The 12,443-nt window shown below is 43.5% G+C and overlaps 1 protein-coding gene across 1 annotated transcript in view; it reads right to left on the bottom strand.

Annotated features, from left to right (window-relative positions):
- Positions 1 to 12,443, bottom strand: part of LOC110492265 (DENN domain-containing protein 5B) — a 59,976-nt gene that overhangs the window by 4,771 nt on the left and 42,762 nt on the right. The window contains exons 19-20 of the mRNA XM_036951202.1: positions 3,654 to 3,780; positions 3,089 to 3,251 (exon numbers count right to left, since the gene is read on the bottom strand). Of these exons, the coding sequence (XP_036807097.1) occupies positions 3,089 to 3,251; positions 3,654 to 3,780 (290 nt within the window). The remainder of the gene's footprint in view (positions 1 to 3,088; positions 3,252 to 3,653; positions 3,781 to 12,443) is intronic.

The following is a 12,443-nucleotide window of genomic DNA, read 5'->3' as shown; positions in this document are numbered from 1 at the left end:
AAGGCCTACCATATAGAATTATCAAAACATCATTTTTAACAACTCCAAAGCTAATTACATGTGGTGCAGGAACCACTGACTCGCTGCATTTCTCTATTATCAAGACACGTGCTGGTAACTCTTAAATGGTTAGGACAGCTCATGAAGTGTCCTAAATATCTGTCCACTAGGGGGGGCTCTTATTATTAAAGAGGCTTCATGCATAGCTTTTATTTTTACTCATAAGAGTAAAATGTTTATTCTCAGCACTTACGACCAATCTTCTACTTTGTGTGGTTACGGGCCCATTCCTGTTGCCAGCCACTCTGCGGGAGCAGCGCTCAGGGGCTTCAGGGGGAGTGAAAGTGTGTAACTCTGACTGACACAATTAACACAACCACCAGAGGGCAGGGGTGACGTTCCGATTTTCATTAGAAAGCCCTGTTCAAATGCATCTATCCAAGTCACACCTGCACAAGTGGGGTCTCAACTGGGGTTTATTCTGAAGGATGCAGCGTTCTGAATAGATAGAAATATGATGACCAGAGCTGAAATGATTCCCTATTCTGCATGACAGTCATATCTGTTCTACTTGTTGGATTCTGAGAATATGAAATATACTTATTCATGTCACGGAGGGAGAGAGGGTAATGTATAACGTTTACTTGATATCCGGTATCCTATTGAAATATTGAGTGCTTAGGTTTAGAGGGTCTACACCAGAAGTTAATGGTTATCTGTAGGAGGAAGGTATGTGGTGTGTGCAATTAAGCTTGGAATGTGCTGAGTACAGGGAAAGCGATCACATGTGGCAGGCATTGATAAGGGGAGAGAGCCATGGATTAGTGATGAAGGGGGGTCGAGATGAGCTTAGGTCACGTTAACTTCTTTGGGACTGGGGGGCAGTATTGAGTAGCTTGGATAAAAAGGTGCCCAGAGTAAACTCCCTGCTACTCAGGCCCAAAAGGTAGAATATGCATATAATTAGTAGATTTGGATAGAAAACAGTCTGATGTTCCTAAAACTGTTTGAATGATGTCTGTGAGTATAACATAACTCATATGGTGTCTGGCAGAGTGCCATGAGCTGATCACGCGCGCCCCCGTGAGAGTTAGCTGCTTTCCATTGCATTTCTAAAGACAAAGGAATTCTCCGGTTGGAACATAATTGAAGATTTATGTTAACTTCTTTGATATAGGGGGCGCTCTTTTAATTTTTGGATAAAAAAACGTTCCCGTTTTAAGCACAATATTTTGCCACGAAAAGATGCTCGACTATGCATATAATTGACAGCTTTGGAAAGAAAACACTCTGCCGTTTCCAAATCTGCAAAGATATTATCTGTGAGTGCCACAGAACTGATGCTACAGGCAAAACCAAGATGAAATTTCAAACCTGAAATGCCCCAGATTTTGAAGGCGCTGTTTTCCAATGTCTCCTTATATGGCTGTGAATGCGCCAGGAATGAGCTTACACTTTCTGTCGTTTCCCCAAGGTGTCTGCAGCGTTGTGACGTATTTGTAGGCATATCATTGGAAGATTGACCATAAGAGACTACATTTACCAGGTGCTCGCTTGGTGTCCTCCGTTGCAATTATTGCGTAATCTCCACCTGCGTGTATTTTTCAATTTTCTTCAGAGGAGAAACCCAACTGCCAGGAATGACTTATCGTCGAATAGATATGTGAAAAACACCTTGAGGATTGATTCTAAACAACGTTTGCCATGTTTCTGTCGATATAATGGAGTTAATTTGGAAAAAAGTTTGCCGTTGTAATGACTGAATTTTCATTTTTTTTTTCTTAGCCAAACGTGATGAACAAAACGGAGCGATTTTTCCTACACAAATAATATTTTTGGAAAAACTGAACATTTGCTATCTAACTGAGAGTCTCCTCATTGAAAACATCCGAAGTTCTTCAAAGGTAAATTATTTTATTTGAATGCTTTTCTTGTTTTTGTGAAAATGTTGCCTGCTGAATGCTAGGCTTAATGCTATGCTAGCTATCAATACTCTTACACAAATGCTTGTGTAGCTATGGTTGAAAAGCATATTTTGAAAATCTGAGATGACAGTGTTGTTAACAAAAGGCTAAGCTTGTGATCCAATATATTTATTTCATTTCATTTGCGATTTTCATGAATAGTTAACGTTGCATTATGCTAATGAGCTTGAGGCTATAATTACGCTCCCGGATACGGGATTGCTCGTCACAACAGGTTAAGGAGAAGTTTATCTATATATCCATGTATAACACTTGTATATTTTATCAATGTTTATTATGAGTATTTCTGTAATTTGATGTGGCTCTCTGCACTTTCACCGGATGTTTGTTTGAGACAACGCATTTGTGATCATAACACACCAATTTCAAATGGGGTTTTTGGACATAAAGATTAACTTTATCGAACAAAACACACATTTATTGTGTAACATGAAGTCCTGTGAGTGCCATCTGATGAAGATCATCAAAGGTTAGTGATTAATTTAATCGCTATTTCTGATTTTTGTGAGCCCTCTCCTTGGCTGGAAAATGGCTGTATGGTTTTCTGTGACTAGGTGCTGACCTAACATAATCGTGTGGTGTGCTTTCGCTGAAAAGCCTATTTGAAATTGGACACTGTGGCTGGATTTACAAGAAGTTTATCTTTAAAATGGTGTAAAATACTTGTATGTTTGAGGAATTTTAATTATGGGATTTCTGTTGTTTTGAATTTGGCGCCATGCAATTTCACTGGCTGTTGGCGAGGTGGGACGCTACCGTCCCACATATCCCAGAGAAGTTTTAAGGGAGAAAGAAAAGTTTTTGACCCGTATCACTTAGTGTCCTGCCTAGCAGTAAAGACAATGTTTGTACAGATGTGTAAGTGGACACTCAGCCTTGTGCTTGTGTGAAAAGGTTTTTGTCTAATGCAGCTATATTGATCCTCTGGGAAGAATAAACTTGGTTAAGCTTTCATAGCGTCCGTTGAGTTTGAACTCTGAAAATTAGAACCTAACATACTAAATATATTTACAGTATATCTGAATGTTTTGTGATGTGACGTTACATCCTCCTGGCCCCTACCATCTCCATTGCCGTTTGAACTTTCAACTTTGACCTCTCACCTGACTCCCAAGCAGACCAGCAGCTGGAACTTGCCCTCCTTGCCGATGTTCCGCGGCGAGGCGTTGATGGCGTTGGCATAGTGACACAGAGAGTCACACAGTTCGGTTGACCCCCGCAAGTCACCCATTTGATCCGCCGTCTCCATGGAAACCACCACCTTCTCTGTGGGGGAGAGGTGCGGAGCAGGTAACACATTAGAAGGACAGGGTCCATAGATAAATAATGACTATTCCTACACTAGACTTCTAGTAATTTTATTTCTATGGCAAGGATGACCCTTGGATAACTATGGAATAAAGATCTGAGCAAAGGAGTCGGCCAAATTGAGAAGTCGTTCTATGATTTCAGTAAGTGTATGTACTGTTCTAGAAAAATAACTGTTTGAAGGCAAAGATGAGGCTGTTTACTGTACTGGATGAGTCATGCTGTGCTGCACTAACAATGAATAATGTAAAAGTGAACTTACACTAAATCAGCCACTAGATTGAGACAAGTCATATGGACTTAGAGTACTACACTCCACATAGTCTGTCCGTGTGCACACACACACCCACACCCACTTACCCACAAAGTCCCATATGAACACACTCCTTTGGAATAAGCGGGAGGACTTGAAGCCATGTAGGAGGAACTGTTCCAGGGAGTGCACCAGCCCCTCCTCTCCACACAGCAGAGCAGTCAGGTTCCCCCTCTGAGGAGAGGAGAGGTCTTGCATTCAGAAATGTTTGGGCATATCATCACAGAAATTGGAACGCAGGTTTAGTAAGCCAGGAGTCCACCACAATGATGACATTTGATACACGAGTTCAATGGTATGAGAGTAGCCAATTTTCACGTCCCATAAAGTATCCTTGCAAATGAGGCACTACTGTCTTGCCTATGGTGTTGTACAATTGCCGGGCTGCAGTGTGGAGGAGTTGAATTATGGTTGCCACGGTGACAAACCCCAACACAGGGCGAAAGTATTTAGTACACTTCATTTCCTAAAACAACCAAATCCAAAGCACTTGCTGTCACAATCACCCAAAGCGGTGTGTTTTTATACATTATAATTGAATGGATTTTCTGTAATTTACAATTCACCGAGGGGCTGTGTAAATCTGCAAGGCTCCTCAGCTTCTGCTGTGCTGAGGAAAGGGTCATTTATTCAAGCTGATTGATAGAGGCGTTGTCCTGGTGGCAGGGGCTAAGTGGCATCCAATTAAAATGTTATTAAGGTGCGCCACAGGCCCCATAGTAGCAATACTACCGTGATTCACCAACAGTCTCGACAGGGCTTGGTGTTTAAAGGGGAGGTCAGGGCCCGTATCCACTAAGCGTCTCAGAAAAGGTCCTAGGAATCCTGTTAAAACCCGTTTTAGGACAACAACAAAAAAACTCTTCGCTCAGAGTACGTTTTAGGATGATATTAAAACGCTGCTCAGAGAAAATCTGATCCAGGAGTAAGAATCAGCCCATAAAAGTTTAACTCGCAATCAGGACAGATGGAGGTACGTAAAGGAAAGATTGTGGTGACGTTGTTGCAAATCATGGGGAATAACCAATCGCGAGGAGACATTGCCAGCTGTGAACTCTGTAGCATGCTACAGAAAACCAAGGTGAACAAATGTTACAATGGAAAAACATTTAACGGCCTATAATTTACACCTGACACGAACACTTTGCCTACTCTTTTTTTTATAATGTGATGGGCCTATTGCACTGAATCCTACAGTATTGCCTGTCTATGGTGCAGGACCCACTGACTCTCTACCAATCACCAAGACACCTGCTGGTAACATAACTGGTTAGGACAGCTCGAGCTCTCCTAAATATCTGTCGACTCGGCAGGACTCTTACGACTAAAAGGGCTTCATGAACAGCTTTTATTTTTTTAGCCATAAGAGTAGGAGTAAAACGTCTACTCTCAGACTTATAACCAATTCTCTACCCTGAGTCACTGTGGATACGGCTCCAGGGCAGGCTTTTAAAAGGGAGAGGTCAGAGCAGGCCGTAGACTAGAGAGAGAGAGAAAAAAAAAGCCAGTCTGCCTTTTAACTGTGAGAGGTTCTGCCTTGCAGAGTGAAGGTCATGAATCGTGTACAAGAAACACGAACACACTATTTTATTTATTTTTTTATTTTACCTTTATTTAACCAGGTAGGCAAGTTGAGAACAAGTTCTCATTTACAATTGCGACCTGGCCAAGATAAAGCAAAGCAGTTCGACAGATACAACAACACAGAGTTACACATGGAGTAAAACAAACATACAGTCAATAATAAAGTATAAACAAGTCTATATACAATGTGAGCAAATGAGGTGAGAAGGGAGGTAAAGGCAAAAAAGGCCTTGGTGGCAAGGTAAATACAATATAGCAAGTAAAACACTGGAATGGTAGTTTTGCAATGGAAGAATGTGCAAAGTAGAAATAAAAATAATGGGGTGCAAAGGAGCAAAATAAATAAATAAATTAAATACAGTTGGGAAAGAGGTAGTTGATAGGGCTAAATTATAGGTGGGCTATGTACAGGTGCAGTAATCTGTGAGCTGCTCTGACAGTTGGTGCTTAAAGCTAGTGAGGGAGATAAGTGTTTCCAGTTTCAGAGATTTTTGTAGTTCGTTCCAGTCATTGGCAGCAGAGAACTGGAAAGAGAGGCGGCCAAAGAAAGAATTGGTTTTGGGGGTGACTAGAGAGATATACCTGCTGGAGCGTGTGCTACAGGTGGGAGATGCTATGGTGACCAGCGAGCTGAGATAAGGGGGGACTTTACCTAGCAGGGTCTTGTAGATGACATGGAGCCAGTGGGTTTGGCGACGAGTATGAAGCGAGGGCCAGCCAACGAGAGCGTACAGGTCGCAATGGTGGGTAGTATATGGGGCTTTGGTGACAAAACGGATTGCACTGTGATAGACTGCATCCAATTTGTTGAGTAGGGTATTGGAGGCTATTTTGTAAATTACATCGCCAAAGTCGAGGATTGGTAGGATGGTCAGTTTTACAAGGGTATGTTTGGCAGCATGAGTGAAGGATGCTTTGTTGCGAAATAGGAAGCCAATTCTAGATTTAACTTTGGATTGGAGATGTTTGATATGGGTCTGGAAGGAGAGTTTACAGTCTAACCAGACACCTAAGTATTTGTAGTTGTCCACGTATTCTAAGTCAGAGCCGTCCAGAGTAGTGATGTTGGACAGGCGGGTAGGTGCAGGTAGCGATCGGTTGAAGAGCATGCATTTAGTTTTACTTGTATTTAAGAGCAATTGGAGGCCACGGAAGGAGAGTTGTATGGCATTGAAGCTTGCCTGGAGGGTTGTTAACACAGTGTCCAAAGAAGGGCCGGAAGTATACAGAATGGTGTCGTCTGCGTAGAGGTGGATCAGAGACTCACCAGCAGCAAGAGCGACCTCATTGATGTATACAGAGAAGAGAGTCGGTCCAAGAATTGAACCCTGTGGCACCCCCATGGAGACTGCCAGAGGTCCGGACAACAGACCCTCCGATTTGACACACTGAACTCTATCAGAGAAGTAGTTGGTGAACCAGGCGAGGCAATCATTTGAGAAACCAAGGCTGTTGAGTCTGCCGATGAGGATGTGGTGATTGACAGAGTCGAAAGCCTTGGCCAGATCAATGAATACAGCTGCACAGTAATGTTTCTTATCGATGGCGGTTAAGATATCGTTTAGGACCTTGAGCGTGGCTGAGGTGCACCCATGACCAGCTCTGAAACCAGATTGCATAGCAGAGAAGGTATGGTGAGATTCAAAATGGTCGGTAATCTGTTTGTTGACTTGGCTTTCGAAGACCTTAGAAAGGCATGGTAGGATAGATATAGGTCTGTAGCAGTTTGGGTCAAGAGTGTCCCCCCCTTTGAAGAGGGGGATGACCGCAGCTGCTTTCCAATCTTTGGGAATCTCAGACGACACGAAAGAGAGGTTGAACAGGCTAGTAATAGGGGTGGCAACAATTTCGGCAGATAATTTTAGAAAGAAAGGGTCCAGATTGTCTAGCCCGGCTGATTTGTAGGGGTCCAGATTTTGCAGCTCTTTCAGAACATCAGCTGAATGGATTTGGGAGAAGGAGAAATGGGGAAGGCTTGGGCGAGTTGCTGTTGGGGGTGCAGTGCTGTTGACAGGGGTAGGAGTAGCCAGGTGGAAAGCATGGCCAGCAGTAGAAAAATGCTTATTGAAATTTTCAATTATGGTGGATTTATCAGTGGTGACAGTGTTTCCTATCTTCAGTGCAGTGGGCAGCTGGGAGGAGGTGTTCTTATTCTCCATGGACTTTACAGTGTCCCAGAACTTTTTTGAGTTAGTGTTGCAAGAAGCAAATTTCTGCTTGAAAAAGCTAGCCTTGGCTTTTCTAACTGCCTGTGTATAATGGTTTCTAGCTTCCCTGAACAGCTGCATATCACGGGGGCTGTTCGATGCTAATGCAGAACGCCATAGGATGTTTTTGTGTTGGTTAAGGGCAGTCAGGTCTGGGGAGAACCAAGGGCTATATCTGTTCCTGGTTCTAAATTTCTTGAATGGGGCATGTTTATTTAAGATGGTTAGGAAGGCATTTTTAAAAAATATCCAGGCATCCTCTACTGACGGGATGAGGTCAATATCCTTCCAGGATACCCCGGCCAGGTCGATTAGAAAGGCCTGCTCGCTGAAGTGTTTCAGGGAGCGTTTTACAGTGATGAGAGGAGGTCGTTTGACCGCTGACCCATTACGGATGCAGGCAATGAGGCAGTGATCGCTGAGATCTTGGTTGAAGACAGCAGAGGTGTATTTAGAGGGGAAGTTGGTTAGGATGATATCTATGAGGGTGCCCATGTTTAAGGCTTTGGGGAGGTACCTGGTAGGTTCATTGATAATTTGTGTGAGATTGAGGGCATCAAGTTTAGATTGTAGGATGGCTGGGGTGTTAAGCATGTTCCAGTTTAGGTCGCCTAGCAGCACGAGCTCTGAAGATAGATGGGGGGCAATCAGTTCACATATGGTGTCCAGAGCACAGCTGGGGGCAGAGGGTGGTCTATAGCAGGCGGCAACGGTGAGAGACTTGTTTTTAGAGAGGTGGATTTTTAAAAGTAGAAGTTCAAATTGTTTGGGTACAGACCTGGATAGTAGGACAGAACTCTGCAGGCTATCTTTGCAGTAGATTGCAACACCGCCCCCTTTGGCAGTTCTATCTTGTCTGAAAATGTTGTAGTTTGGAATTAAAATGTCTGAATTTTTGGTGGTCTTCCTAAGCCAGGATTCAGACACAGCTAGAACATCCGGGTTGGCAGAGTGTGCTAAAGCAGTGAATAGAACAAACTTAGGGAGGAGGCTTCTAATGTTAACATGCATGAAACCAAGGCTATTACGGTTACAGAAGTCGTCAAAAGAGAGCGCCTGGGGAATAGGAGTGGAGCTAGGCACTGCAGGGCCTGGATTCACCTCTACATCGCCAGAGGAACATAGGAGGAGTAGAATAAGGGTGCGACTAAAAGCAATAAGAATTGGTCGTCTAGAACGTCTGGAACAGAGAGTAAAAGGAGGTTTCTGGGGGCGATAAAATAGCATCAAGGTATAATGTACAGACAAAGGTAAGGTAGGATGTGAATACAGTGGAGGTAAACCTAGGTATTGAGTGATGAAGAGAGAGATATTGTCTCTAGAAACATCATTGAAACCAGGAGATGTCATTGCATGTGTGGGTGGTGGAACTAATAGGTTGGATAAGGTATAGTGAGCAGGACTAGAGGCTCTACAGTGAAATAAGCCAATAAACACTAACCAGAACAGCAATGGACAAGACATATTGACATTAAGGAGAGGCATGCTTAGTCGAGTGATCAAAAGGGTCCAGTGAGTGGAGAGGTTGGTTGAGGGTCACGGCGATTTAGACAGCTAGCCAAGCCAACCGGTAGCAAGCTAGCATAGGATGGAGTCTGTTGTTAGCCACCTCTTGCGTTCGGTCAGTAGATTAGTGGGGTTCCGTGAGGTAGAGGGGATTAATCCAAATCACACAACAACAACAAAAACAAGAACAATAGATATAGTTATAGAGGCCCGAGAAGAAAACATAATAATAATAAAAATAAATAAATTGTCCGATTGTCTATTCAGATAGCAGCCGGTAAGACAGCTAACGGTTAGCGGGCCGCAGATGGGCGTTCAGGTAACGTCGCGACAGAGGAGCCAGCCGGATCTCCTTCAGGTAGATAACGTCGGCAGTCCAGTTGTGAAGGCCCGGTGGGGCTCCGCGTAGGCAGTGAAACGGGTCCGGGAGGTGTCTAGGGTTGGGAGGTGTCCAGATGTTCATAGAGTTCCTGTACCATACCGGGGTATACTGTACTACCAGCAGTGGACCAGCAAGGGATTTCTTTCCAAACGTTAAAAAAACCCACACAGAACAATTTAGGCAGCAGGGATCTTGATCCAGGAGGAGGTTGGTTGTCTCTGTTGTAACCAAGAAGCTTGATCTCGCAAACAAGCCACTTATTGAGCAAGTTTGCAAACAAAATGCATAGGCTGGAGCCCTGGGGGCTCATTTATAGACGTTGCATACGCACAACATATGTCCCAAACATGTGTATGCCAGTTTTCACAAAAAAAGTTGTAATTTATAAAGAACGGAACGTGAGAATGTGCTTTTCTACCCGCTAACTTTATACCATGCGTACGCACAGCCAAGAAGCTAAAAATACACATAAACTTTAGCCTGTTAGGCTTAAGCCTGCATATAGCCTGCACGTTCTGTTGTTAAAATAGTGCTATACAAATAAAATAATTATAATTATTTGTGTATTATTCTTATTGTCACTTATTATTTTAGATATTTTTACATTAAAGGTTAAATATAATTTGTCACTTGGGCCTATGGCTATTCCTTATAGGCTAATCAATTCTCACTCCTTAACCATTTGCCAGCAGCATACCACCCTGCATACCACTGCTATCTTGCTTCTGAAGCTAAGCAGGGTTGGTCCTGGTCAGTTCCTGGATGGGAGACCAGGTGCTGCTGGAAGTGGTGTTGGAGGGCCAGTAGGCACTCTTTCCTCTGGTCTAAAGAAATATCCCAATACCCCAGGGCAGTAATTGGGGACACTGCCCTGTGTAGGGTGCTGTCTTTCGGATGGGACGTTAAACGGGTGTCCTGACTCTCTGAGGTCATTAAAGATCCCATGGCACTTATCGTAAGAGTAGGGGTGTTAACCCCGGTGTCCTGGCTAAATTCCCAATCTGGCCCTTAAACCATCACGGTCACCTAATAATCCCCAATTTACATCCCCCTCCTCTCCCCTGTAACTATTCCCCAGGTCGTTGCTGCAAATGAGAACGTGTTCTCAGTCAACTTACCTGGTAAAATAATGGATAAATAAATTCACATTTAATATTGATGCATTTCACTGCACTGGTGCAAGCAATTACTCAAAATTGTCTCTGTTAATATAAATATATGCATGTCTGTTCTAGACTAGCCTCATCCAAAGACCAGGGCTGCGTTGGCAATCTTGGCATGATTATTCTCCGCGAGTGTCTTTTGAGACGAGCAGATTTTCTTGGGCCCACGATGATGACTGGCTTATGAGACAATACAGGTTCCCCAGAGCCATTCTGTTGGACCGATGTTCTGAATTAGTGTAAATGCCTGCACGGCCTACACGCCGCAATCAGGCTATACCTGTCCATGTACAGGTTTTGACCACTGTTGGGTTCCTAGCCACAGGGACTTTCAGAGGGAATAGTGTGACAGATCGGGCATATCACAGCCCTCCCTCAGCCGCGTAATGCCAAGTGTTGGATGGCATCATTCGTCTGTGTCTGAGGTACATACGGTTCCCCTACACAGCCAGTGAACAGGCAAAAAAACAATTGCAATTTGTAGCAATGGAAGGTTTTCCAAATCGTGATCGGGGCGATCGACTGCAGCTAGTGTTGCAATAAGGGCAACAGTGAGAGCAAGTTTGTGTATGTGAACTGGAAAAACTTCCACTCCATCAATGTGCAAGTGATTTGTGATCGACAAATGGCACTCACCAATGTTGTTGACCATTGGCCCGGTTCATTGGCCCGGTTCAAGTCACGACTTGTTCATCCAGATGAACAGCAGTGTGGGCAACAGACTATATATAAATACAGTTGAAGTCAGAAGTTTACATACACTTAGGTTTGAGTCATTAAAACTCATTTTTCAAATATCTTGTTAACAAACTATAGTTTTGGCAAGTCAGTTAGGACAGGTACTTTGTGCACGACACAAGTACTTTTTCCAACAATTGTTTACAGACAGATTATTTCACTTACAATTCACTGTATCACAATTCCAGTGGATCAGAAGTTTACATACACTAAGTTGACTGTGCCTTTAAACAGCTTGGAAAATTCCAGAAAATTATGTCATGGCTTTAAAGGCTTCTGATAGGCCAATTGACATAAGTTGAGTCAATTGGAGGTGTACCTATGGATGTATTTCAAGGTCTACCTTCAAACTGTGCCTCTTTGCATGACATCATGGGAAAATCAAAAGAAATCAGCCAAGACCTTGAAATACATTGTAGACCTCCACAAGTGTGGTTCATCCTTGGGAGCAATTTCCAAATGCCTGAAGGTACCACGTTCATCTGTACAAACAATAGCACACAAGTATAAACACCATGGGACCACGCAGCCGTCATACCGCTCAGGAAGGAGAGATGAACGTACTTTGGTGCGAAAAGTGCAAATAAATCCCAGAACAACAACAAAGGATCTTGTGAAGATGCTGGAGGAAACAGGTACAAAAACGAGTCCTATATTGACATAACCTGAAAGGCCGCTCAGCAAGGAAGAAGCCACTGCTTCAAAACCACCATAAAAAAGCAAGACTCCGGTTTGCAACTGCACATGGGGACAAAGATTGTACTTTTTGGAGAAATGTCCTCTGGTCTGATGAAACAAAAATAGAACTGTTTGGCCATAATGACCATATTTATTTTTTGTGGAAAAAGGGGGGTGACTTGCAAGCCGAAGATCACCATCCCAACCGTGAAGCACGGGAGTGGCAGCATCATGTTGTGGAGTGCTTTGCTGCAGGAGGGACTGATGAACTTCACAAAATAGATGGCACCACGAGGAAGGAAAATGATGTGGATATATTGAAGCAACATCTTAAGACATCAGTCAGGAAGTTGAAGCTTGGTCACAAATGGGTCTTCAAATGGACAATGACCCCAAGCATACTTCCAAAGTTGTGGCAAGATGGCTTAAGGACAACAAAGTCAAGGTATTGGAGTGGCCATCATAAAGCCCTGACCTCAATCCTATAGAACATTTGTGGGCAGAACTGAAAAAGCTTGTGCGAGCAAGGAGGCCAAAATTCAGCCAACCTATTGTGGGAAGCTTGTGGAAGGCTACCCA

The sequence above is a fragment of the Oncorhynchus mykiss genome, chromosome 2 (assembly GCF_013265735.2).
Source record: "Oncorhynchus mykiss isolate Arlee chromosome 2, USDA_OmykA_1.1, whole genome shotgun sequence".
NCBI lineage: Eukaryota > Metazoa > Chordata > Actinopteri > Salmoniformes > Salmonidae > Oncorhynchus > Oncorhynchus mykiss.
Note: the sequence above shows the minus strand (reverse complement) of the source record. Positions and strands in the feature narration are given on the sequence as shown.